Genomic DNA, 27,888 nt, shown 5'->3' on the forward strand with positions numbered 1-27,888 from the left:
GGACTCTATGGTGCGTGCCGATTGGTCTCCCCCCGTTGGGGCTCTATGGTACGTGCCGATTGGTCTCCCCCCGTTGGGGCTCTATGGTACGTGCCGATTGGTCTCCCCCCGTCGGGGCTCTATGGTACGTGCCGATTGGTCTCCCCCCGTCGGGGCTCTATGGTACGTGCCGATTCACGGCACAGCTGGGCTGAGCTGCAAGCCCATTGGGTGAGTGGGGGAGGGGTTAGCAAACTGTTCAGCGGGTGAAAATGCATGAAGCGACAGAACAGAGCTCAAAGGAAAGGAAGCCGAGTGGTGGAAGGCTGGGGTGTGCGGGGGCTGGGGGTTAAGGACGGAGAAACCATGCGTGAGAAAGATGGAGCAGGATCCAGGAAAAGGGAGGAGGGGGAAACTGTCAATGTGTTTATGGGGCCAAAACAGGGACACTGAGTGGAGCCAGTCCAGCGAGCTGGAACTGCAGCAGTGTGGATCTGGTCCTGGTTCTGGTTCAGGGTGCAGTGTGCATGTCTGGTCATTGAACCCTGCGACCGAATACAACATAGGTCCACGTTAGAAACTGGGGGGCCTGGACCCCGTGACATACCGCTCGTTCCAACAGCCGATTAACCTCCACAAAATCAGAAGATTTACCCACAATTCCACTCCCTGGCAGCAGTTGGCTTTAGGATGTGAGACACAGTCCCGATGCAGCTCTGAAGTCAGTGTGTCTTGCACCATGTGGTCGCGCTGCACCCGGGGTAGCGCTCCGCTGATATGGCGTGATGCCCACACCCCCGCCCCCGCGTGAAGGCCCTCCCGGAAGCCAGAGCTCCGGTGGCAGCTGGGACGTCTTTGACGAGGCTACAAGTGTCACAGTGGTTAGGGGCAGTGGACCCCACTGAAGACCCCTCCTTCTGTCAGCCCCTTTTGTAACAGCACAGGGAGGCGGATATATAAGGGGGGGCTGTTGTTGACACTGGTGGGTCAAACGGGGCTGAGCGTGCCGTCCTCATGTCAGCCTGCTCGCACCGGCTTCTCTTACACCAAAAGCCCCCCCCCCCCCCGGCAGACGGCTGTTCCCCTCAGCCGGAAAGGAATCCATGAAAACCTGAAGCCAAGCGATGACCAAAATCCCTCGGGGCCGTTGATCCTCCGAACGCTAGTCTTATGGTGAAGAAGCCAACGTGACACATAAATACATCGCTCTGGAGAGCGAGTTCTGCCACACTTTTTCCCTTTAAGGCTTGAATCAGCAGTATAACCTCACAACTTTGTGGCTTCAAGATGCTGCCTCTATCATTCAAGAAAACACTCAATGATAATGGAAACTGTCAGATTACAGGGTCGCTGTCAACATTCAGTCATTACAGGAGTTTCACTGCTGAGTGGGTGACACTGCACTTTGGGCAAATCCAGGTCATCCCTCTACTGCATTGCAGCTACCGCTGAGCCACCAAACTAACCAATCACAATCCGTGCTTAAACTCTGCACTGCCCTATTGGGCCACGAGACTGCCCATCATAAATGCTTGCCCACCCCCCACTACAGTACCACCCCTTTCCATACAACTGCTCCCTAATTGGTTCTCCTTCTTGCCAGTGTTCACACCCCAACCTGCCCCCTCACATTTGCTCCAGTTTCCATTTACCACTATTCCATTAACCACTTCACTGCCAAGCCGAAACCGTTGACTGTTACTCAGGGGAACGTTAAGAGGTTTTCTTCTAGGTGAATTTCTCTGGCCACTTCAGCATCCTACAATTGCTACCTCAAGTGATACTGCTAACAAGGCAGACTCAACAAAAACAGCCAAGCTCAGTGTTACCAGCTCATGTTAAACAACTAAAAACATGCTTCACAAAATATCTATCCCCGTAATTTGGGTCCAGCTTAATGTGTTATCTACGGGTACTACAGGGAGCCCCCGGCACCGCCTGCTGTGGGGAGAGGGGCCCCCGTGCCGAGGGCTGGGTGTCACATGGCGGCCCCCCACCAAAGCGAGAGCATACCAGGACCATCCATCGTGAGTGTTACAAGCTCCTGGACGATCGTGTGCCGCACAAGCCAGAGAGCCCTGTGTCACCAGCCCTTTACTGGCTCTCCGTGGGAGGGGGTACTGGGGGGGGGGGGTCTCTGTGTCCCCGGGTCAGATGAGTGTCCCGTGCTCCAGGCATGTTGTGTCACGGGCGCTGGGATTGCAGGCTGCCAAGTGTTTGAGCTGCCTACTCACATAAGACGGTCAGCTCGAGGACCTGCACATGTTCCCCCCCCCCCCAGCCTGGCGCACAGATATAATATACACACAGAAAACAGGCACACATATGGCCAAATATAGGAAAACACAGGGGATCACTAATATACATGTACCCAAAGCAGGTTTACGACCGTATCTTGAAGGGTACTCATAAATAGAGGGGCTGAAACTGCCCTTGTAAACTGTCCCGCCAATTAAAAGGGGCGCTTGGAATTAAACGGTCAACAGCACTAGGGTAGGGGATGAAATATGTTACACCCAGGAATATCCAGTGGTCGCAGGCACAGGTTTTGTCTTAAGCCCCCTCCTGTGCGCACACTGCTATTACAACCACATAAAAGAGTCCCCTGGGCCCCCCCCATGTCCCGTCTGCCACAGCCATAGCCGGCGTGCAACTTAATCCCTGCCTGCCGGCATCGACGGAGGAGGCAGACTGGTGTCACTGGCCGAGGGACGAACGAGGCCATCGATTGCAGGCACCTCGCAGTAACACGGAGTGCCGCATTAAATTCTGCATTGATTCTAGGTATTGATTCTTGTTCTGCCGAAGAAGCATTTTCACTTAGTTTGTGGCCATAAGACCCCCCCCCCCCCCACAACACACACATACACCACCCCATAAACAGAATGTACCATCCACGAAACCTGAATAGTATATAAAAGGACCCAGAACGTTCTCTGCCTATAGAGAGGGTGTGTGTAAATGCATTAGGTTAACCCAGCAGGTGTGTGGCAGTTAAGTATGTAGATTCAAGGTGCTTTCCGTTGTACCCTTGAGCGAGCTACTTAACCCCATTCACTTCAGGGGTTTTACCCAAATATTTACCCACAGCCACACAAAGCCTGAATTTGTGGCTCCAACTAAAATATGTTATTTCGGATTTCTCCATCTACAAATCGGCAAATTCCAGCCCCCTCGCTTTGTCTTATGAAACGGGCCGCAAATCTCCTTACGAAAACAACCCCATGTGCGTCACCGAGCAAACAATACAGGGCAGCGGTAAAGCGCTGCTCACTTTACTTCAATTATCCGCTCATAGATCATTAATCGGCGCACCGCTGCACTGGCCCTCTGGGTTACTGACCACGGGGGCGAGTGGCTGCTGGCCTGCATCTTAGACGGGCGATAGCAGCCTCGGTAATCAGAGGCTAGCGTCTGATCTCTGATTTTAAAAAGCCATTAGCTGCAAAGGGGGTCTCTTTCTAGCCTGGATGGAACTTCAAAGGTACCGTGTTAACCCCCCGTAGCACAGACTGCGACTTCGGCTACTTCAAGGGAGGCTAGGTGTATTGGCCTCCATTGCTCCGAAAAAGCCGTCCCAGTGCACAGAAGGAGTCCGGCCCGGAGGCCTGCTGGCTCTTAGCTTAATCTCAACTGACAAAAAAGCTGGAAAGGCGTGAAATCTAACTGGGAACAAGCAGAAATATAGAATAGCTCACTTTTTAAAACAGCCAATTAAGGCCTTACTCAAATGTTCATACTCTGACAGGACCATGACGGCTATACAAAGCTACAGCCATATACCTTTGGGTAAAATAAAGAGCAGTCACATGATTGACAGCATATGCAAACAAAATCGCAAATGTGAAAACAGGAAGCTTCTGCTCTGTGTCTCCCAATAACTATAACTCACTTCGATCTCCGAGCAGAACAGCGACATCGCAGGCATGACGGCCAGCTGAAGGGGCCTGAAGTGTGCATTTGGATCTCGTAGAGAGACGTGTATAAAAGACGGGCAAGATGATGTAAGGGGATAAGATCCACATTTGTGTATTTACATCTCTACTGTAGAAATGTATAGGAATTAGTGCATTGTGGGTAATGTCAAGTTAAGAGCATATGCCAAGTAAATGAAATGACATCCTTTCAGCGAGCCATAGAGACGCTGTTGCTAATTTGAGAGAACTACGCAAGTCCTCTATACACAATATTTCATAGTGCCGTGGTTACCTCTGACCCAAATGACACTGTGGTGTTTCCACATCATGTCAAATCATGGTTACAGCACCTGCCATGACAATGTTTACATTTTAATGAGGACATACCTCATTCAGTAAAGTGCGATTGATCACAGCAATTTAAATTGTCACTGAATAAATTCTAAAGTTAAAGAGACTTTAGAGGAACTGTCAAAGAGCTGATGACACTTTCACACGTCGTGGGTTCGAAGCACATCAACCACGTGCTGCATTCACGCTTCACTTACCTCTTGCAGAGAGCTTTTTGGTGTTGATTATTTTTGCAGCATATTCTTGGCCTGTGCACAGCTTGACACAGCGGCGCACCACTGAAAACGCTCCCCTGAGGAAACAAAGCCGGCAGGGTGCAAAATTAGACTGTGCTGCCACCCCGGCCTTGGCGTTGCAAAAGTGGATGATTTCCTTTCTGTAATAACAAATGAGAAAACCTACTACCGAAATGAGGTGACTTATCATACTTAACTAAAACAAAAGTAGCACTGTTAGGGAAAACAGGAAGTGACAGGAAACATACACCTGGGGCCAACTGGACCTCTGCCCCCCCAATTCATGGACAGCTCATCCCGACAGACACACGCAATGATGGCTTTTCACTTCAAGAAACACAGAACAGGCCAGAAATGACAGACGTCACACAAACCCCTCGCACTCATTCTGAGGAAATATAGCAGAACAAGTAGACGAGAAAAATAAAACCACGTAACAAAAGATCGTCAAATTAAATATTTTTATTTGATTTATTGAATTTCCCATTTTAAAATACTGAGCTTATATACTAAAAAAAGATTATAGATGTATAAAAGGTTCTTAAAAACTACAGAAAATACTTTTTAAAAGACTGATTTAAAGAATGGCATACGTGTGCTTGCTGTCCGCTCAGTGCACTCTAGAAAATTCACACCTCTTCTTCACATCCCTCTGCTACTACTCTCATTTTAATATAATGCTCACAGACATTAAATGAATGTTTTTAACAATAAGGACAAATCCAAGACCCTGACCAGGACGAGCGGTTAGATGATGATTGGATAGATGGATGGATGGATGGATGGATGGATGGATGGACGGATATACACTTCCATTAAATGCTTACCCACAAGAACAAGGTAAACACACTCTCTGATGTGGTGCTTAGTGAGGTATGATACTGTCAACTCTACGAAGCTGCTTTGCTGTCAGTAATGCGAACCAATGACTGAGCGACTTTGCCTGGTCCTTCGAAACAGGGCAGCGGGATTGCGGGCTCTTAAGGGGGGTGATTAAACAGCCATATCGCCAACCAGAGAAACCTCCGGACAAACACAACATGGAGAAAACAAGCTGAGGTCACAAGACTACCTGCCTTGCAGCCACAGTCCTCATCTCACACGGGGGTCATGCCACATTTTACGTGCCTTTCAACAGACCAAGGAATTTTCGAAGGATGTTTTCACCACAATAATATACCCAGGAGACAATAATAGAATCTGATCTCATTCCCTCTGCCTGCTAAGTATAACTTACCTTGTTGTTGTAACACAATATATGGATTTGTCTGCTTGACAGGGTCCCCAGAGATACACTTTGCTAAATCAGCTAATTCTGTAATGTGTAAGATGAGACCAAACAGCGGGGACAGAGTGGGGGGGGGGGGGGTCCTAAAGGGAGGGGGATGGCTGTGCCTGTCCAGCACATAAGCCTGACCTTTGTAGCGACAAAGGACCCATTTCCTCACTCCAGACAAACACCCCACTATAATCAACCACACTTGTAAACACTCCTTAACGACAGAATTCAAATGGTCAAAAAACAAACAATGCAAAGAAACAAACAAAGAACCTAAACCCCGCAACGTCGACCTGACCTTAACGCGCAACCAATAAGCTGCACTTTTTGATCATCAGAGAAGAAGAAGTACAAAACCGGCCGGGATTAAAGGCTCATTCACAAATGCAACAGTGCCACACGGCTTCATTAAGCACGGATGCCTTTCACACCTGAGTTAAGTGCTGATCACACACCCAGTCCTCCAACATTAGAGGTATCTGAAGAACAGGAGACACATCTCTGAGGAAATTGGACACCGAATCACTTTAAGTTGAAATTCAAATTTTTTTGGGTTGTTATATTTTCTGCTTGTGATCTTTGCAACTTTTTGTGTTTCAGCGCAACATGGCAACATATCGAAATCACCATGACAACATTTTTCATGCGAACTCGATGCCAGCTGCCTACCCACCCACTATACCTCATCCCATCACTCTCAACTAGTTTCAGCATGCTGCCGTTTCAGAATGTTCTAGAACCTTCTATGGGAAACGAGCGAAAATCGGTACTAATTTACTCCTACAGTAGAGTTCAGAGCGGAGGGCCACCCACCTACTGGGCTGCTGTGTCCTAGCTCTCATGCGGTCTCTGTATACATGGATAACAGATATATTATATTCCTCCCATACCTGCTGCAGTAGCTCTATCCAGTGTTTTTGCCGTACCCACCAGCTGCAGTTTATGTGGCCAAATACTACCCCAACCATCTACTGCATTTCATATGTGAATAGCTTCTGCCCCGCCCCCTTGCCGAAGCCCATATGTAGATATATACAGCCCCGCCCACCTGCTGAAGTCCTTATGTGGACATGTAGAGCCCCGCCCACCTGCTGAAGTCCTTATGTGGACATGTAGAGCCCCGCCCACCTGCTGAAGTCCTTATGTGGACATGTAGAGCCCCGCCCACCTGCTGAAGTCCTTATGTGGACATGTAGAGCCCCGCCCACCTGCTGAAGTCCTTATGTGGACATGTAGAGCCCCGCCCACCTGCTGAAGTCCTTATGTGGACATGTAGAGCCCCGCCCACCTGCTGAAGTCCATATGTGGACATGTAGAACCCCGCCCACCTGCTGAAGTCCATATGTGGATTGTTCTGCCCTGCCCACCTCTCCTGCAGTTCCTCAGCATGCTCACAGAGCTTGCCTCCTTCGTGGGCAGAACACTGAGATCCACACTGAAGACGGAAGGCCTTGCACCAGGCACGTGATCAAAGATGGCGGCGCGCTGACCGCTGCCAGCCGACTTGCTTCCTGAGCCCTGAGACGTCGTGAGCAGATGGCACTGCGTTAGCCAGAAGTAGCCATACAACAGCCACTCTAATTAACGGGGCAGAATGCTCATCAGACCACAAAACTTCATATATAACGGAAGAACCTCCTGCTATGTACAAGAACCTTTCAAATTTCATGATAAAGAAAGTCTTGGCACTCAGTGGTCAGAGCTGAAATCTAATCATACTTCGTGTATTGCAGCAGCCCTTCCCAGGATAACTTGACAGGGGTGGTCAAGCAAGATTAGTCAATGAGTCTTCGTGTAGGACAGCATGCTGAGGAACTGACAGCAGATGGTCCGGCTGAAAAATACTGGGGAGCAATATGGGCATATCATCTCTGACCTGACGTCAGAATGTTCAGGGGAAGATGCCCTGTAATTCAGCCATAAATACTGACTTTGGGTAAGTGGTCACGTTAAAAAAGAAAGCAAGTAAACACCACTCAACACAGCGACATACAGATGTCACCTGAGAAGACGCGAATGTATAAACAGCGAGTGCGGACCACGTCTGCCAAATCAAAATAAACGTTCATTTAAATGTTCGCTGCCCGATGTCGGTACTCCCTTAGCGTCACTGCATTAAAACTGGCTGTTTCCAGCAAGTCAAATACATGCAGCTCCCAATCTTATCATTTTTTTTAGTTTATAACTGGCGCTCCATTTGCTCCTGCTCTCCGGTGAGTGGAAATGGGACGGCTGCGTTTGCCTGTCTGCGCTTCGGGGTAATCAACGTGTTAGCAAACTGCTTTTCATTAGTGCTTGAGCCGGCCTGCTCGGTCTCAGAGGAGACATTGAGCTGAATTAAATGGCTCCGCCCGTCAGGCGATTAGGGCAGCGAGAGACGCACAAACTACCGGCTATGATCCCGGCCACCAAGTATGCATTATCAACTCGCAGCCGTCAGTATGGCTTGTGCGTCATAATGCTTCAAGAAAACAAGAGGTTACAGAACAACTGTCCACTTAGGATTTAAATGAGAAAGGTTCACAAATGCATTTGTCTTAAACAAATAATATAATAAGAACATTACTAGGTTTTAGCAGGCCTATATCAAACTACAAATAGCAGCGGGATACCTGGAATTTCTTCCCCCCCCCCCCCCCCCGTAAAATGTCACCTCCCCCCGCCAGATTTTACGTATTCAAGGGCTCCCTGTCAAGAGCTGGGCCCCCTGAATCTGTCAGGGTATCCGTGGCCCTCCGACACCCCCGACAATTAGTACATAAAAATTTGAAATTGTGTTTTGAATTGATGTAATAGATATGACTTTGTAAGGCCCTTAAAACATGGAATTTTATGTCAATTAAAGTAGGCCTATGTTGAAAAAAATCTTAAAACAATTACAATCTAAAGAAAAATGTATTTAATGAATTAAGCAATGCCGAACAACGTGTCATGAATGTATGGATTATATATGACTTACATTAAAAAGTAAAGACAGGAAGTTGTAATCGGTAGGGTAGTTATGAAAAAAAAGTAAAATAGCAGGTTTTACAGGAAATGCTGTTTCGTGGTGTGGGCTTTGGTTAACTGTAGACTCTTAATTTAGTTGCAGTTTGGCAGCGGGATTAGATGATGTATATGCGTATTGCCCGAGCGTTTGAGGTATAACTTATTTATATATAACGTATTTATAGTATACCGAGTGGCTCCTTTAATATCATAAACATAACATGCTAAAATGTCTTGAAAGTGAAGGTGATAGCGGCCAAATATAGCTATTTGTTTAATTATTTACTGCCGCTTTCTCAAATGTCACCGGAGAGAAGGGGGGGACACATGCGGAGTTTTCTGATCCAGTCCGCGGACCACGACGGGCACCGACTTCGCCACATGAGCCGTAAAACCTACAAAATCGCCTCTAACCTGCAAAGCAAATCCACCGTGCAAGGAGCACATTAAAAACCAGCAATAACCGCACACCCCCTGCCCACTCACACATGTATATAGGCTGCATGCCACTCGCCATATCCTGTAACCCGCGCGTATTATGTTAGGGCGTAAAATTAGCAGCTTAAACTTCAGGAGCCGCACGTGTGCGCGGCGAACGGCAACGCTCACTGTCCGCATTAAAACATAATGGCATCTGGCTTGTTGTCTATCCATGACCGCGATAAATATGGTGGCGGCGATCCGTTCAATAACTGAGCAGAAAACAAGGCAAAAAACAACGCTCACAAAGCGGTGGGGGTGTGTGGTGGAGGGGGGGGGGAGAATAAAATACACTCCTAACGTCAGGGAGCAGGCATGCCTCACCACACAGACACATATTATAGACACCAAACAGCCGCTTCGATTTTTGACAGCTCAAAATGTCACTCCCCCCCTCCTCCCAGCACCACCACCAAGCTGTACCGACTCAACTACTGCAACTGTATCAGCACACGAGTTAGGGGGGGCGGCATAACTGCTAGCAACTACGCAATTTTTTTTAAAAAAGCAGTCGAGATCAGATTGCATAATTACATGTGAATTTTAATGCATGTGCGCCCGTTGAGAAAGCTGCATTTCGGGGGGAGCAGCGGAGCTCCAGCAAGCCGCCCGTCAAAGCGGCGCGGGTGCGACTCGCCGCCACCCCAAGGCGCCTCCTCCGGCTGTAAGGCAGCTAATGAAAGTAACGGCGGTCCGGGGCGAAGCCGAAACCATAATTATGGGGTTTGATCGCGCGGGCGAAAAGCGCAGAAAAACGGGGGTCAACAGCTTACTTTCCGAGCTCCTCGTACAGCTGATACTCGTCCGTAAATCGCGTACAGGTCGTGGTTGCCATGTCTCCGTCTTTTCCGCGGTGATCGTCTTCTTCTGCCGAACTGCACTACAATTAATATATATATATATATGTTTTATATATAAAAAGTTGAACTTTTTGTTATTTTAACGGCGGAGATCCGGAGGACGAGGCGCCCGCGGTTCAGCCGGTCGCGCTGCTGGGAGGCGGATCTGTGCAGGGAAGCTTTGCTGCCTGCCTCGTTCCCCTCCTTCTGTTGTGTGTGCGCCGTTCAGCCTGCAGTGCGTTCGGCTGCCACTGCACAGACGAAGCCTCCCCTCCTGGCACAACCAAACGGGTCATCATTGCCACCAATCGGGGGCTCGTTGTAACTTCGTGCGTGGGCACCGACTTGGGCGAGCGACATCGTCGCTGTGCGCATGCATTTTGAAAAACGAGGCGCATGTAACGTGTTCTTACGTTTCACGCCTGGTGGCTTCTCTGTGAATCCGTTTTTACTTTGTTGAAACAGCCTTCTGAAATATTAAAGGCAGCAATTCATATTCAGCTGGCGATGCACAAGGACGCGATGATGGAAGGGCAAAGTGAACACAGTACAATGTTCACGGTCGACGGCTTTTCACTGAGATTAAATATCACGCATCTGTTGTACATGTGGCACACAAGTCTAGTCGGTTTACGATAAATGGTAACTAAACCAGACTGAATGACAAACAGCAACAGCTATGAAATGCACTCCTTACTGGAACAGACTCGAGATATTTGCAGGTTTTTTTTGTTTGTCCCGCTCACATTGCATAGTGTTTCGTTTGACGTTTAGGGATGATCCAGCGTGGTTCCTAAGTCTGTTTTAACTGAGAAAATTCTGGTTCTGGGGCCCGTAGTGCTGCTCATCACACATAATCACTAGTTTGGACCAATTAGCTCCCTAATTTAACATTCTCTGTGCGGTTCAGCCTTACTCACTTGTCTTTTTTTTAAAGCTGGAACATCTACACTTACTTCCAGCTCCTGGTTCCTGTACCATCAGAGCATGTCAGATTCCTTGCACCCTGAGGATGGAGTAAAGCGGATACATTTCGTTCCTCGCTCTTTAATAAACGTGTGTGCAGCGCCACCTAATGATAACTTATAAATCAGAGGTTATTAGCAAAACAGGCGCCAGCAAACAAACCGTTACCTGTAAATGCAGCCCAATCTGAGTTCTACACGGCTTGCAACAGCTGACAGTAAGTAAATAGCCCAGCAGCACGTCATAAAATCTGCAGTGATACAGGTAGGATGAGCCTCCCCTGGCAGATCAAATGACATGGATTTCATAATCATCATATATGTTAAAAAAGCAAGAGATGTATCACACTTTTTATTTGTAGGTACACAAGATAAAAGGAGTTAATAAGATATGGGAACCAAGTTCTGAAGTGCTTAACCTGAAGATGAATGATGGCAGGACAGTAAACAGACAACTGATAAATTCTGAACACACTGCTGTGGGGAAAAACGCCGAGGGGGGGGGGGGGAATCCCATCAAGTTAACAAACATACAAATTAATAGCCACACATACAGCACCTGACATTGTATTTACCCCATGAAAGTTTTCCTAGAAAATTTCAGGAACTAAGCGGTGTACACGCAGACTAGTGACCAAAAGAGAACGCAAAGTACCCCTAAGAGATGAATTCTGAACAATTCAGTCCATTTCTGCTTTTGGAAGCTTTGGCAGGAGACTGTGGTTTGAACGCCTCTCATACTTAGGGCACATGGGCAGAAACCACACCCCGTGTGTGTAAGTGTGTGCATCCAAGCATCCTGTCCCTGTGAGGCTGAAGGCTGTTTGTCAGTGGCACCCTCTCCTGGTGAAACTCAGAACTGCACAGCACTGGGTGGGATGTCAAACATGGTCGGGTCAAACGTCTGTCCTTTGAAGGGGGATCCCTCTGCATCCCAGCCCTTCTTCAGCATCTCATGCACCTTCTGCAACACAAACAGGCCCATATAAGCATCATGATATAAATACACATATTTACACTATAATCACTATACTCTTTCTTTTTCCACAGGTACTTTCACATAACTACAAAAACAAAAGCTCATGGGTAAACCGCCCGATTTTCGATCTTCTACACAGTGTTCCCCAGTCCGGTCCTCTGTGACCCACAGTTGCCCCATATTTTTGCTTCCAGTGGGAGCAAAAACGTACACTATTTGTGAATCCCCCAGGACCGGTTTGGCAACCACTGTTCTAGGAGGCACGAGCACAGATACACACCATCTCATGGCTCTGCGGCTTGCCCTGTAGCTTCTGGTGGTAGTCGAAGGTGAGGCGATCCAGCACCGCGTGCTCCTCCTCGTCCACTGTGGCCATGGAGCGCTCACGGTTGATATGGTTGATGTCAATCTCCGCCTCGCCCTTCAGCACGGCACTCCACCACACCTCACCGCTCTTGTTGAGGGACAGCTGAAGGAAGAGGAAATCAGAGGGGATATACCTCATCAGCCGGCCCCCCGCCTCTATGCCTGAGCATCCAGCACTGGCAAGAAAGTCTGCAGAATCACAGCTGAAGCGATGTCTCCTTCTTCACAGCCTCTGAGAGCCCTTTGTATAAATCCCTTACCTATGCAGAGTACATCAGTCCCCCAAGCATGAAGTGTGACTGAATGCCTCAGATATCGAATTTGTATGTGTGACAAACAGTACCTGAGGTACAGGGCCTTTCCACAAACACCCCCGGCGGCCAGACGTGTGGGACAGATGCTCTCCGACATACCAGCACGCAGCTGCCGGGCTCCAGGCTCCAGAGGGAGTTCTCTGTGTTGATCTTATGCGTGAACTCTCCCTCCATAAGCACTCGCTCCGTGGCCCCCCCCCACACAGCCACGCGGATGCTGCTCGCCTGCAGATCCACCGAGACCTGCCAAGGTGCCCAAGCAGCCATCACACAGCGTACGCGTTCATTACCTCAGTGCCACTGCCGTCTGGTCCGCTCTGGAATGTCTTCCGATAATCTTACATTATCCGAGCTGCAATGCAAGTAATGCTGACCGTTTCCTAATGTATGCAGGACTAGCAATTATGGTAAAATTCACACTGCATTTTTTTTTGGGCTTCACGTGAAAATCCAAAGCATCAGAGGAGCTCAAGAGAGCAAAAGTATCAGAACAAGGCCTTTGAGCCAGTGATTGCTGGCCACCCTACATCTAAATCAATAGCCAGGGCTCAAATTTATTCCAACAGTTTGTCCTGAGAATCTGCGGCTTTAGCTTGGACCGCTGTGTACGATACACAGACCATGCCCCCCCCCCATGTTCGCAAAACACACGGACAGACTGCAGCACTGATTCAATCATCTATGCACAATTCATGTGGCGCAGAGGACTACAAAGTCAACACTACAGTTTGCAGGAACTAATCATTTCATTGACAATTTACAAGAAACTAATAAAATTAACTACTCTTAAATTTTCACTTAAATACAAAAAAATGACAAGATCGAGGTTATACAACACAGCTCAACCCCAAACAAATCAGCGCTTCCTTCAGTAAATGGCACAGTTAAAACTAAACCAATTATTCCGGACAGACAGACAGACAGACAGAAGCCATGCAGAGGAAGGGAGTGATGGACTCACCTGTTTGCCCCTGACAATGTTGGCGGGCACACACACACGCACTTCCACATCCGAGTAATCCTGAGACCAGCTGTAGTTGTCCCTGACAGCTCCATTATAACTGTCTGGGTTTGCCTGGAACTGTGTCTGCCCTCTGGAATAAGCGGAACAACAACAATGGCTAAGCAATACACCTTTGCAAACTTTTTATCGCAAAACAGAGATTAACAGACAGCCACAATCCTGCCACTACTTCTTCTGGAAATACCAGGTACAGCAGTAGCTAGCAAGGAACCCTGTTGTACTATACAGCAATTTATTGAATTACTCCAGTTAAACATCAGTTTCTCAAAAGACGTAAAACCTTGGATAAAAGCAAGGAAAATAGTAGTTTTTCTTCCAATTCATGATTCCCTTGCCTTACAAAAAATTCTGCACACAACACCCAAGGTAACAGAACGGCTCAAGCTGTTCCAAAGTGACAACACAGGCACAGACTCACGAAGCTGCATCAGTGGCATCTGAGCCCCCCTCTGCCTGACCAGCTTCTGGAGGCTGGGCAGCCTCACTGCAAGCTGGCTTTGACTCAGAAGGTGGGTCCTGCTCCGCAGTGGGGCTCGCAGACTCCGCTGCTGGGCTCGCAGATTCCACCACGGGCGCCAAATCTTCTTGTCCCAGTGCACCTGCTTCCTGCTGCTCAGACTGTACCACCACCTCCTGCACTGCAGGGGGCGCCGTCCTCATCTCCTTCTCCTGTGTGAGTCTCTCTCTATCCTGTGCTGCTATACGCTCAAACATCCTGAATGTCTGGAGTAACAAAAATGTAAGCATTTATCAATGCAGGTTTATGCAATAAAAAGTTTGTGATAAATCACTAATTGCACAAGCCAACTTCATCAGATTACTTCTTAAATTCCTAATGCAACTGTTTAGTAGCAGGGTCATTCCATTTTAATTCAACAAATGGCCTTTGCATCACCATTTATGATATTGATGAAATCTGGCATGTTACATACACCTTCCATAGCCCAGAAATGTGTATTTAAAAAAATCTCTTTGATATATAGCAGCATTAATAACCATTCAGGGTGTTCAGCTACACCGTTCAGCTATAGTTCTCATAAAAGCTCAGAAAGAGGAACCTTTTCATGGTATGATCAAAAATAAACAACATTTCTGACCTCTGGAAGATACGCAATTCAAATGCCAAATTTGATCAAAATCAAAAAGGCAAAGCAAAGACGTTTTTGGAAATTTCTGAATTGAAATGGAATGACCCTGTATAAATTTGCAACTCATAGATATGCATTAATAAAAATGGATTTCTCCCAAATGTATAGTCTCTTAATTAGTTTCTAAAAATATCAAAATATCTGATCGTTACTCCTCAGCCTTATTACTGAACTTCTGTTCAGTTATGTGCAGAAAATTGTTAAACAAACTACTTTAACAACTTCCGACTAGTCCATAAGTATGGCAAACAAATGATCATAAAATGTAATTATTACATGGTGAACTACAACTTCTTGAAGAACGCCTATTAGCACTGTTTGAAATAATGCTTAGTAACCATCTATGCTTCATTAATAGGTATAACATTAACTGTAACCTATTTTAATTTTGTCATTCTAAAAACGCTATTACTAAAATGTTTAATACGTTTTTACAGTTTGTGTGGTGTTATTTAGTGTAACTTCATTGTGATCGTAATAGTCAGTTTAAAACAAACAGTTCAAAATTGTTCGATTCGGATCCATTTTTATAAAAACCAAAGCGCCAACAAAAAGCACCAAAAATCACAGTATCTGTCATATATTTAAATGCTCGGACGTGTCTACGTAGATGCGTTAGTCACGCAAAGGGCGACAAATCCGCAGTACATACTGTGATGTCCAAGGCTAGTACAAAACTCAGTATTTACTAAACCCCACAGCACTTTACGTTCATAACACATCCTTTTCCGAATGTCACAGTAGATTCTCATATTGACAACTACACGCTGTCACAAAAAATACACTGCACTTAACGTAGCTTACGTTCACTTTTTAATCAATAATAAAGGTGTATACTATAATGTACCAGAAAGGGCTAACTAAGCTAACTGATCTTTTTACCTTAAGAACCATCTTCTCTGCTACTCCAGGGGGGAAACCCATGCGGTCGTTGGGGCCGGAGAGCAGGCGATAGAAGTCAGTTTTTCGGTACAGAAAGCCGAAATAAACCTGAAGAAAATTCTGGATGTTTCCGACGTGCTGTAGTATGCCAAGCAGAGCGTTGTCATACAGCTCGGTCATTTCCATTGGGGACGACATTACCAATGTGCCCAGGTCACAATAAAGGGAAAAGTAAACGCGAAAAAGCAGCTTTTTCCCACCTTTACACGTATGTAACTAACGAAGTTAGTGAATGTATTGCTGATTACTGGTATGACACAAACGTCAAACAAACAACGCCGCAAAACTACAAAAAAAACCGTTGTTGTTAAAGATTCTCGAGACTTCCGCCGTCCTCTCTGTACGCCCCTTTTTATGGTCCGGGTAAGAGCTAACATCCCAGAGCGCATGAGTTCCGGATGTACGTTTTACTAGGAGGACAGCGACGTTAAGCGCTATTATAAGCAATGGTAAATCATTTAAGTCATCATATTTCCTCCAGGCAGTGAGTCTCTCATAACAGCTGCAGGTGACTTCAGAGTTTGGATATTTCATCTCTAGTGTAATGTTAAAGCAGGTGCAATCTTGTACACTGCATATATGTACCATGTGCGTTTCAGAGAAAAGGGCAACGTGAAACTGGAAGGTAGGTTACTGTAGGTGTTGTCTTTTGTTGTATTTCATACATGCCTGCCTGCCTGGGTGGGATTTATTGAAAAGGGCGTCAAAAGTAGGTCCGTGCCATTGTTTTACGCTTCTGAGCTTTCCACCCCAGCGCCCCCCCCCCCCCCCCCCCAAGACAAATATTCTTGGACACAACTGCAACAAGACTGTGTGACCTTTATTTATTTTTTTGGGAGGAGGGGGGATCTCTAGGGTCACTTAGAAATTGTTTACATTATAAAGTAAAAATGACCTGAATGGAGTTTTGTCGTACTCAGAAAAAGTAAACATTCATCATTACCCTTTTATTGATGGTTTCATAATGCAGTAATATTCATATTGTGCAAACATACATAAAACTTCTCTTTAGTGCAAATGACAAAAGCATCAATGCAAGGCACTCCATTATTTATGACAATCGTCCCTATGGCTTAGCGCAGTGCCCCAACATGGTCTTCGGGGACCTACAGATGGTCCACATTTTTGTTTCATCCCAGCTCCCTGCCGGACAGTCCACATTTTTGCTACCTTCCAGCTCCCGGTAGGAAAGATATGGACTGTCTGCGAGTCCCCAAGGACCGCATTAGGAAACACTCGCTTACAGCATTGTGCTTTTCTCCCTTAAGCCCCCCTGCCCCTATTAAATCAGGATGTTATTAAAAACAAGTCAAAAATGCAAACCAGGCCATTTTTGTGTCTGTTTTCATTTTTAAAGTCCAGGATAATTTCCAGCAGAAGACAGATTTACTTTAAAAACATAGGTGTTGATAGCATACACAGAATTACTTCGTCTAAAGAGGAGCTTGTCACAGTGCCACAGGAAGTCTAAGTTCACATATTGATGAGTAGTGAAGCTGAACTTAAACAGTGAAAATCAGTTCAGGAATTGGTGCCGGTTGGAAAATACTGGCACGGAATACAGCAAAACATTTGGTTTCACATTGAGAAGGAAGAAGTGGATCCATTCTTCACTCCCTCTTAAAAGTGCTCTACAATCTGGAAGATAACACACAATGAATGGAGATTTTAGCCTTGTTGTAACTGACAGCAAAGAGTCACTGCTACTCTGCTCTGCCTTTTGATTAAGGCCAAAGCATTTCTGTCATGCTTTCTAGTGGACTGTACTGTACCTTAGAACAGCCGTGGTTCCGCCCACCCTTCAGTGATTGGCTAGTACTTGTTGTCCCTGCAGGAGCTTCCCACACACGACTGGAGCCTGATCAGCCTTTGGTTCATGGTCTGTAGGAGGGTGGGGTCAACCTTCTTCACAATGTTCTCCAGTTGGTGAGGGTCAGCTGTCAGGTTGTAAACTTCAACAAAGGACTAAAGTGGAGAAAGAAGTTTACAGTCAAAAGTATCACCTGCAACATTCATGCTTCTCTTTGTAGGGGAAACTGATGATGTCATTTTTACCCTAGACATGCTGACGTTTTAGAAATATCTGCTTTTATTAATATTTAAATCGATTTTGGCCTCTATCCTGGCTGCACATATGCTGAACTGTTAATCTGTAGTTATATTAACAGATAACCAGGTCAATTATTGAAATGAATGATTCAAAGGCTAAGAATTATCAATGAACATTTGAAACAATATTAAGTAATACTGTGTGCATTAAATAAAAAATATATACTTTATGATATTCTTTACATTGCAGTTGCTCATTTATGAAGGTTTTTGGTTAAATAATTACATTTTACACATGGTCAATCACTAGCTTGACCAAAATTAAGAACTTAATACAAAGGATCAGGATAGAAACAAACCGTCTAAAGTATTAGCATCTGAACCCAGACCGCTGACTCTAAGGTCCATAATCTCATTGAGCACCTTTAAGACATCAAGTGTGGACTTTGGTACCTCGCTGTCTGCAAACTCGCAGTACTGCATGTTGTATCCAGTGAGCGTCCGCACACAGGCGTACGTGTTGTTGAAGGAGTCTTCACACACGCAGTCAGGGAAGCATTCCTGTAGGCACACAGGGCATGCGTGTTAGGCGTGGCGTGTTAGGCGTGGCGTGTTAACCATGACAACCCCATTGCCTGCATTTCTGCCAGTAGGACACCAAGTATCTCAGCTACTCCTAGTTCCTGGATCAGAGTTCCTACACTTTCTTGTGCAGGTTAAACTTCACCTTTCGTGATCTCGCACAAAACTATATCGCCACCCAAAATCAGTGGAGGATGAACAAGTTGTTTTGTTACTTATTTGGGGGGGGCTTGATTGCACAGCTCAAAAATACAAGACAAATTGTGTCCCACATTGGTTCAAAACAGGACACAGCTTTTTATTTATATTTTACTTACATGGTCCACGACATTTTTGATTATTGAATCTGGCCAGCAGATCGATCTTTCCTTTTCCACAGAATAAAAACCATGTACAGTTATTCTGCCAATAAGCACTGCTGAGTTTCACTGCTCGCACTGGCGATTTTACACAAAAATATATTGCCTGTTAAATTTTCCAGTGCAGAAGTATTGAGAAGCAAGCAAAAAATGTATTTAATGCATTTAATTTAACTGAGATCACCTCTATTTTGGCTCCACTACTTCTCCACTTCCCTGCCCTTCTTCATAACTCCCCAGTTAGCACCAGTTTAACAGCCCTTCCCAGCAGTTCCTGGTCAAGCGAAAAGTTCCTACTCCAGAATAGTGTTCAGTTTGGTTTGTGCTAAACTAAACCTAACAACTGATGCTATTTAAAGGGAAACAGATCAGTACTACTGACCTAACGGGGACTGTCTTCTAGCTAGTTTGGTTTTTTTGAAGCCTTTTTGAATGATCCTAATATGCTCTTAAGATCTAAACAGGACATCCAATAGATGGTAAATTCTTTATAAAAATGGATGGAAAACTATAGAGATTTCCAGCATATACAACATACATTAAGAGAAAAATGAGTTTTGGGAAATCTGTACGATGTTTCACAAAAGAAATCTCTCCTTGCAGATCCTACACCCACTAATATCTTTACTCAAGGGCAAAGATCCTAAAAATGTATGGCCCCATTTGCAGAAATCAGGTTGCCATAGTAACATTAAGTGACATCTGCGATCAGGAGGAGCGGGCTGCTTCCTGCACGCCGGATCCTGACGGAACGAGCCGGAAACTGCAATCTGTACTCACAGACAGGCCCGAGCCCAGCTTTGGACAGTCCGGATCTGGGCCGGTGTGTCCCTCCCCAATGTACTCCACCAGGAAGTAGGGCCGGGACGTGCCATTCCGGAGAGAGGGGGCCTGAGGGGGGGGTCAGGAAGCATGAAGAAAACATGTCTGTACACACACACACACACACACACACACACACACACACACACACACACGCGCACACACACGCACACACGCACGCACACATACACACACGCACGCACGCACGCACGCACGCACACAGCCATGAGAAGCTTCGTACAGACTGAGGTAAGCAGTATCTTCCTTGCAAACCTCTCCAGGGTGGTGGGATTTGGGGGAGGTTGCCAGTGATGCTCACTGTCCACCCTGGCGACTCACCATCTGTGGCAGGAAACTCTGTCCGTCCATGTTCACCTGAGACAGGTTGACTCCTGCGATGTCCAGGAATGTGGGACCCAAGTCGATGTTCAAAACTGGGGCCTGTCAGACGCAGAAATAAACATTGAAACACAGTATCTTCCAGTTCACCTCAGCTCAGGAGTCGCAGCATGAACAGCACCCAGGAATGAACGTGAGAAGCGGCTCGACGTCAGCTCTCTCCAAGCCGGGGCGACAGCCGCTCACCGCGCCACACAGCCATCAACAAACACGGAATTAACTTCAGAAATCAGAGGCACCTTAAACACTTACAAATACATACAAATCACTCCCAGTTACAGACCACAAAATAAATGGAGAGGGTCTGTCTGCATTTTATAAAAATTCTGTGAGAGGGTCTGTCTGAATTTTATAAAAATCAAGGAGCACAAGACATTAAAATAGGCATTATTCTAAAACTAAATGTTAAAATGTCACATTCAGAGCAGATGTGTGCAAGACTTTCCAGGGGAAAGCAAATGAATCAGAATGAAAATGAAACGGATCAGAGGGGCGGATGGACCAGCTAGGTGACCGGAGGTGGGCAGCGCGGGGAGACTCGGGCCGGATACGCAGGAAACTCTCACCTGCAGGGTCTGGTTGGGTTTGATGCCAGGCCCACGAACCATGAGGGGAACTCTGATATCGAACTCGTAGAGCTGCCTCTTGTCGATTGGCAGGGAGAACTGCCCTGTGAGTGAGACACTGCAGCTCAGAGACCCACAGCCTCAGGCTACATAAACCCACATCCCATCCAGAAACTCATGCATCAACGACAGCCACAGACTAAAACACCTGCAGCAAACACCTTGCTGGAAGCAGCAATCAGCTGAACCCGCAGAGAGATAAGGCAAAGCCCTGACCGCAGCTGTGTGTGCACTGCGCGTGCACTGCGCGTGTCCTCCCACTGCTTACACTGGCCTGTTTGATTGCATGTGTGAATGGGTGCCACCGAGTGCCCAGTGATATGCCAACATCCTGTCCAGGGTGCCCCACTGCCTCTTGCCCTGTGCTGCCTGTGACTGGCTCTAGGCCAACTGTCACCCCCCCCCCTTCTGGATGAGCATCAATGAATGATGGATGGACAATGTTAAAGTAAAAAATGGCCTTTGTTAAAACAAATAATGAAAGAGATGCAGGTCTAAAATTAACAGTGAAGGTGAGAAATGGAAAGAACCTATATTATGACTGAAGAGCAGCCAAAGTGGACAATGAGAGCAGGACGTCCATAAAGCACACCGGTGTGGTAGCCGTGGTCCGAGGTGAAGAACACGTAGGTGTTGTTCAGCTCCTTCACATCTTCCAGTTTCTTCAGCAGTTTCTCCACCAGGTCGTCCACAGACAGCAGGGTTTGCCACCTGCAGCGAGGGGCAGCAGAACCAAAGCTTGTGGACCCAATCAGTACCAGTACCACCCTCCTGGTGTCATTCTTAGTGCTTCGTAAATGCAAACCTTACAGCATTTTTCTATTTTCAGCATTAGCAAAGAAGCAAAGAAGCCGATCATAAGTGAGGTACAGCGATCCCTGATCCGCGGCACACGACAGGGCAAGAGCTCACTAGAGTGGCGTTTCCCAATCTAATCCTTGGGGACCCGCAGGCAGTTCACGTTTTTCAAAAACACAGGGAGCTGGGAGGAAGCAAAACATGGACCATCTGGGCATCTCCAGAACTCCAGAGGGATCTCTCTCTGTAGGAAACACCATACCTCCTGCGATAGGCATTGTCCAGGTAGGCGATGGAGGTGTTGGTCATGGGGTTGGTGGGCTGCCGCAAGAGCCAGTGCTTGTCCTGGACAGAGAGAGACAGGAGGAACCACGGCCTAAGCTTATGTTTCTCATATACTATGAGATGCTCTACCCCCCACCTCCCATGCAGATCCCAAACCTTCGCCCCCCCCCTCAAGCAACCTTTCCTCCAGGTTTGTTGAAGCTCCCGTCTCTGGGCGCCTTCAAGTTGCTGAAGGCGTTCTGGTACTGGGGGGCCGCTAGCCAAGGGGAGTGAGGGGCGGGTGGGGCCAGCATGATGAGGAACGGTCGCTGTGGGCTTCTCTCGTCGATGAACTGCATGGATCTGTTCACCTGGGCGGTAGGAGCATGGAGAAGGAGCAGAAGAGCGTTACGACACCCCAACACTGAGCCAGACCGCACCGGGCTCAGGAAACGGAGTCTTTGCAGGGGCTCAGCTGACTAACAGCAGCAGTAAGTGAGTCACATCCAGGCTGCACTGATGATTAACCACACTGGCTGCCGAGCACGCAGTCACAGAAGCAAAGGATAACCCATAATTTAGGTCCATACAATCCCCACAGGGGAAAACACACTGCTAGAAAATGAAGGTTTGGTGGAACAGCTCATGCCTTACGAGTCTTTTGCTTGGGGAGAATCAATTCGCCCCAGAGCTCACAGTTCTGTCCAAGTGACTGATAAATGATGCTGTAAACAGATGGTCACATGACCTGACCAAACCTAACATGTGAGCACATTAGAACACTGAAGGCGTCACTAAAGCGTAACAGAACAGCAGATTTCTGTAGCGAAAGCGGACTGACACCTGACTAAACACTCCGCTTTGCGTTAAGGGTATACATACGTGCTGCATTAACCTAAACTGATGTCAGCCGAGTGAAAATGCAATTAAATAATTATTATATAAACCTCAAACCAGACTTATGATACGTTGGACCTGGTGATTAAGGACAGGCTCTGTGACCAGAAAACACGCTGGATTAAACAGCGCATTTTCAAGTTCCGTATTTTATGTGACCTCGTGCCTCGTGATGGACGGGCTTCCTGTCAGGTGCCTTTGGCTTTCTGGGGTGGGGGGGTGGTGGTGTGATGTGTCACGGTCCCGATTCGCCGGAGCTCACACTCACAATGAGATCTGTCAGGTAGTCCTTGTCATACTGGTCTCCATGGGTCTCCTCTTTGCCGTTCACCGATAGACTGTAGTTGTAATATTGCGAGTTCCCAACCTGTAGGCATGACATCATCCGATTATGTCATGAAACGGGCACCAACGACAAATGCTTAGCGATTACATCAACAACTTTGCACCCGGGGTTCCGTTAAACTAACGTTTCTTTGTACCGAGACCAAGGTGCAGAACTCTGCAGTTAGCATAGCAGCATGCTAAATGTGAAGACAGAGGCCCAGCAAGACCAGTGAGATTCACCGATCAAAGAGGAAGTGCTACACCGTCCAATCAGCATCCAGTACAAGTGAGACAGGTGGTCAGATGTGATGTTCACACCGGAAGAAGCGTGTGAGACACGCAAATGGGGCAGGTTTGGTGATACTAACCAGAGCGTACCACTGGTCCCAGCCAGGGGGGACATGGCTCACACCCCCCGCCTCCTCCTTTCCATACTGCAGAGACGAAGAAAAGTGGGGAGGGGTTTAGAAGTAAGGACAGCCAATCAGCCCCCTCAAAGGCCAGCTATTTATTGCATTAATCACACTTACAACCAAAGAGGCTGCTAATGAAACACCTGTCAAAGTGTGTCAGCTTAACCACAAAACCTCTCCAAAAGTCACCCCAGAATTGGCAGTAAACAGTGGGGTAATGGTGTGATGCTAGGTGGGTACAGACCCCCAAGGTCCCCAGGTTACGAACGAGAGCCAACTGCAGGTCCATCTTCAAGTTGAATTTGTAGGCAAGTTGCAAGAGCGTTAAAGGGCAACGTGAAATTTAATATGGCGGACGGCGTTCTCCTTCCTCGAGCCGACAAACTGCTGAAACTGCACAGTGTTTTCACGAGTATCTAAGTAGAGTGCGCATTCATTATTACGAACCATTGTGTAACTAATTTTTAATATAACAGGCTTTATGGAAGTCTGTCCATAAGTACGACTTGTCCAGTCCTTCCCTTACTCCACGTCCCCTTTGTTCACCACAACCCTAGACTGGGGCTCGTAACAACAGCTGCAGCTTGTGTAAAATTAATTTGCACATGCCTAGTGCTGCCCAGTAGAGGGAGGTGACTATATATTGGAGGTCTGGATAAAGGAGGTTTGCCTGTATATCCATAGCAGTGTCTAACCAGAGCAGTTACAGGTGATTTTACAAGCGCAATCAAAAGTCAAGTATTTCATTCATGGATGCTACCCCGAGGGAACCTCTTAAAACTGACAGATGTTCCTCGGGCTTCAAGTCCAAGTAATAATCTGCTGATGAGCTCCTCAGAATGTAATTGCGATAACGGCTGAGGACTTTGCTGTCCAAATGAATGACATTTACTATGAGATTCACTGAAAGATTTGATAAAGATGAACAATATGAGAATCCTACTTAGACAAACAGTGCAGGAGTTTTTTTTCTACTACACAAAGCCAATCAAACCAATACTACATTTTCGGTGCAGTTCTAGCACCACCTAAGACGTTTCGTCAAAGTGAACGAAGCAGCTGTTCTGCTTAGCTGCCTGCTGCCGGCTGCAGAAAATGACACACAGGAGGATTTGAATGGTCCAGCCACACATACTGCTTTCTGCTTTACTGCAACAGCTGGGGATTGACAGCTCTGATCTATATAAATAATTCAACACTGCAGAGAGGGCGAGCAGTGTATAATTAAACACCTCCCAGTTCGATAACGATCCTAGTCCGTTTGTAACACGCGCCGTTGTTTACGGTGATGAGGCATTGCATGCTGGGATACAACACAGATTACTAAAGAGCGAGAGAGAGAACGCCGTACTGTGGGAGGCTAAGAAGGGTGTCGCGGCAGACCTGGTTCAGGTACTTTCCCCCGTAGAAGGTCTGGTACAGCTGCTTCCCCAGGAAGACCGGAAAAGCCGTCGTCTCGGGTCCCTGCTGCCATGCAGGGCTGCTGCAGTTACCCCCCAGGGAGTTGTTACGCACTTCATGGTTGTGGGGGGTACTTTCCCGTCAGAATACTGCTGCGGCTGGGGCAGCACAGGGGCGACACCACGAACTGCGGGAGAGGCAAAGGAAGGCACAGCAACAGGTGAGCTTAAGCAAATATCCAGACCTGAAGAACGTGCAAAGACGACCAGGTTACAGAAAAACCAAACTTACAAAGAGATCACAACAATTAGTACTTAATAATATTTATAGCAAAAGGATCCAACCTTCAAGGAAACATTCATATACTACAATCGCAATTTAGAATGTTATTTAAAAACAAAGAAAGACAGTTTGAGGAAGTGAGGAAAAGATGGGGATTTATTTCAGATGGCGGAGGCGGTGTGGGGGCGGGACCACTTCTGTGTCAGCATATTAGCAGGTTTCCGACGTGTACAGAAACTTCACAAGTTGGAGGGGAGCAAAAATGTGGATCATGTGGGGGGGGGGGGGGGGGGGGTTTAGAAACCCTGCATTTAGCAGAAACGTTTCTCCAAAGTGACATACAAGTGAGGCGAAACGCACATTACAAACGTACAGCTGCTGAGGAGTCGGTCAGGCACAAGTGCAACTAGGCTGAGCTTCCAATGAATACAGAAGCTACACAATTTCTAACCAAGCAAGAACCTGATAAGACAATCCAGGGACCAGAAGTGCAACATTCAGGGAACATGAAGAGGCATCAGGGAAGTGAAGATATTCATGGGCCAGACGGCTCTACGGCATTTACTGAGCATTACTACACACAAGTCAAATAGGGCCTTCTGATATCAGGGACAAATACTCACAGCATTGGAAAAGTAGACCCCGGCATCACCAATCAGCGATTTCGTCTTCTTCATTGGTGTCTAAAGCAGCAGTAAGTCAACATTGTGCAAGTTAATAATTACAAGAGCCAGTATTGGAAGCACCCTAGTATGATGGATAATGTCCAGTAACACCATTTGGCTTTGTCCCCCATAACCACTGGTTATTTCATTTTTTTTCCCCATTTCCCCATTCTGGGTTGCCAGCTCTCACACATCTGGCATGACACTCACGATTTATCTTATGACAAATATTATTATATTATAAATCTAAAATTAGCTATATCAAAAGCATTGGGGTAGTTTGCAAACAATACATATTGTTTAGAAAGTAATGAAACCTACATACATGTTAACATGTGTGCATGTGTGTGCAGACTTGTCTCGAATTGAAAATCTCACGCTAGAAAACTGAGCAAAGTTGCTAACACTAAGACATCTTCCACGCACTTACCATGGACAAGGCAACGTTGGTTTCCACTGATGTGCGTGTGTATTTTGTCAATATTTATCGTGTGTATGTTTAACAAAAACAAAAAAAAAACGAATCAATAGTGACTCGCATGAGAAAGGGGATCGTAAACTAGAATGTGTGTGAACGCCCTTCGACCCAGCAAACCGCTTACTGCTGGAGACGAAGCGAAAAAAATGAATGAAAGCGGAAGCTCAGAGTGGCTGCCAAATTTATGCATCAGAAACAACAACCGATCAGGCACCATTTGTCTTTGGAGAGATTTTTAAAAGTATATGAAAACAGCATTTCGTCACGTTTCACAGCCATTCCACCTGCACAGTCACATGACAGCACAGGCGTAAACTGCTTGGCACGAATCCGTCCGTCCCGATCTAATCAGACAACCAACCTAAAGTTGGAACATTTACCTTCCTATTAACCCATAACGTGGGAGGCAAGGGGCCGTAAATAGAAAGTAATGCTTTTGTGTTTCGTCTGCCGATTGAGTTACTGCATATTTCACAGTTCAGGGTTCTTCTTAGGATTAGACAGAAAAGCAATAAACGAGCTTAAGGCTAGTGCTTGTATATTGAAACTTTCATTTCAAACCGCAGAAATACGGCTGCGTCGCCTTTTTCCTGACGGTAGGTGCGACACAGGATCGAGATCATCTTTAACACTGCAAACGAGGCACATATCACATCAAAGTTAAACTTTCTGGCCAGTTGCACCAGCTGAAGTTACTGGTGAATGTGAGTCGGTCATAAACTGGGGTTTTCCAGGTTAGTGCTCGGGGAAGCGGATCTCACCAGTCCCCCGAGCTGGACATCCTGGTCGTCGGTGAGGATCAACACGATGTTGCTGGGCTTGGCGCACACGGAGCTCCAGAGCGCGCAGGCACACAGCGCCGCCAGCGCCGCTCCTCCCCGGCCGCGGCTCGGGCGCCAGTCCCTCGGGCTCCGTCTCGTCTGCGGACCGGCCATTGGCAATTACAGCCCAGGAACAGCACTACTGCCGCACACGCAGTGATTTGCATATAGGAAAATATAGAGAGGAGGGCAGAAGTTACGGAAAGCGATATAAAGGGGAGGTCTGAAGCGTTCGAGGAAGCGTGAAGCACTTGCCGATGGTCATATGACGTGATTTTTTTTTTGCAAGTTTAAAACGCGATTGTAATTAGTCAGCAAAAAATATTACGATTCCCGTTTGCTTGGATAAAAACCAAAGTAGGAGTTAAGAAAATGCGTAGAACGTTTTAATATAACTAGTACGCAAAGCAAACTTTAATCGGCCGATTTTACAAGGTGTCTATAGGGACTTCTAGCGGCGCAAAGGCCGGTTTGATTTCAGCCTATGCTTAGTGATATTGATTGATTTAGTACTGCCGAGGCACTGCTAGTTAGGAAAGCTGCACCTCTCACTGGTTAATAACCGGTGCAGCATCGATTAGATTCCCATTTGGCTCGGCGAATGGCAGGCGGTTGGTTTTCTTACTTTCCTGCGTTTGTGGTGGCGACCCCGATGACTTAAATATATTCTTCACCCGTCTGCTTTTACTTGTATGCAAGGCAATTGCTCCCAGCACGGCCAGTGCATTTTTTGTTAGCCGCATTGCTAACGAGATATGGCAAATAGGGACTTTGCGATAACGAAACGAGTTTGATCGTACAGCTTCGGCAAGCAGACATGTTTGACTTTATTACTTTCCTGGGTTAATCGGAAGCTGTAAAATTTAAACATGGAGGATGAGACTCACTCCGTTGACGA

At 46.7% G+C, this 27,888-nt stretch overlaps 3 protein-coding genes across 51 annotated transcripts in view; all 3 read right to left on the reverse strand.

The window, feature by feature from the left end:
• The window catches only part of LOC125745991 (calcium/calmodulin-dependent protein kinase type II subunit beta), a 60,540-nt gene extending 50,128 nt beyond the window's left edge, over nt 1-10,412 (reverse strand). For 8 of the 49 annotated variants that reach the window (XM_049019416.1, XM_049019420.1, XM_049019415.1 and 5 more), the window contains exons 1-2: nt 10,004-10,409; nt 4,445-4,539 (exon numbers count right to left, since the gene is read on the reverse strand). In XM_049019416.1, the coding sequence (XP_048875373.1) occupies nt 4,445-4,539; nt 10,004-10,065 (157 nt within the window). In that variant the 5' untranslated portion in view covers nt 10,066-10,409. Of the gene's footprint in view, nt 1-4,444; nt 4,540-10,003 lie in introns of all 49 variants that reach the window. The other 41 variants (XM_049019423.1, XM_049019425.1, XM_049019430.1 and 38 more) reach the window with 17 other exon arrangements.
• A 961-nt stretch (nt 10,413-11,373) lies between these two features.
• nudcd3 (NudC domain containing 3) lies at nt 11,374-16,159 on the reverse strand. Its single transcript, XM_049019468.1, has 6 exons — nt 15,748-16,159; nt 14,136-14,440; nt 13,655-13,787; nt 12,793-12,936; nt 12,294-12,482; nt 11,374-11,998 (listed from the first exon to the last, which is right to left on the reverse strand). Exons 1-6 carry the CDS (start codon nt 15,943-15,945, stop codon nt 11,888-11,890), a joined length of 1,080 nt encoding a protein of 359 aa, XP_048875425.1. The 5' UTR covers nt 15,946-16,159; the 3' UTR covers nt 11,374-11,887.
• Nucleotides 16,160-16,739: 580 nt separating this feature from the next.
• gnsb (glucosamine (N-acetyl)-6-sulfatase (Sanfilippo disease IIID), b) lies at nt 16,740-27,755 on the reverse strand. The gene is given in 16 exon segments (XM_049019467.1): nt 16,740-17,445; nt 17,580-17,772; nt 18,310-18,417; nt 19,578-19,688; nt 19,959-20,060; nt 20,585-20,688; nt 21,237-21,355; nt 21,705-21,787; nt 21,907-22,077; nt 22,872-22,970; nt 23,299-23,364; nt 24,727-24,873; nt 24,875-24,931; nt 25,650-25,709; nt 26,931-27,132; nt 27,616-27,755. Coding segments are annotated over 14 exon segments (1,554 nt in total). The 5' UTR covers nt 27,105-27,132; nt 27,616-27,755; the 3' UTR covers nt 16,740-17,445; nt 17,580-17,619.
• Between the last annotated feature and the right edge of the window lie 133 nt (nt 27,756-27,888).

The sequence above is a fragment of the Brienomyrus brachyistius genome, chromosome 7, assembly GCF_023856365.1.
Source record: "Brienomyrus brachyistius isolate T26 chromosome 7, BBRACH_0.4, whole genome shotgun sequence".
Classification (NCBI taxonomy): domain Eukaryota; kingdom Metazoa; phylum Chordata; class Actinopteri; order Osteoglossiformes; family Mormyridae; genus Brienomyrus; species Brienomyrus brachyistius.

Bases quoted from the DNA above. Each gene is read 5' to 3' on its own strand.
- nudcd3 (XM_049019468.1), bottom strand. From the start codon at position 15,945: ATGTCGTCCCCAATGGAAATGACCGAGCTGTATGACAACGCTCTGCTT. The intron at 12,937-13,654 runs GTGAGTCCATCA...GCACCTTGGCAG, and splicing joins ACATTGTCAGGGGCAAACAG to GTCTCGGTGGATCTGCAGGC. The intron at 11,999-12,293 runs GTGTGTATCTGT...TTTGTGTTGCAG, and splicing joins AGCCGCAGAGCCATGAGATG to AAGGTGCATGAGATGCTGAA.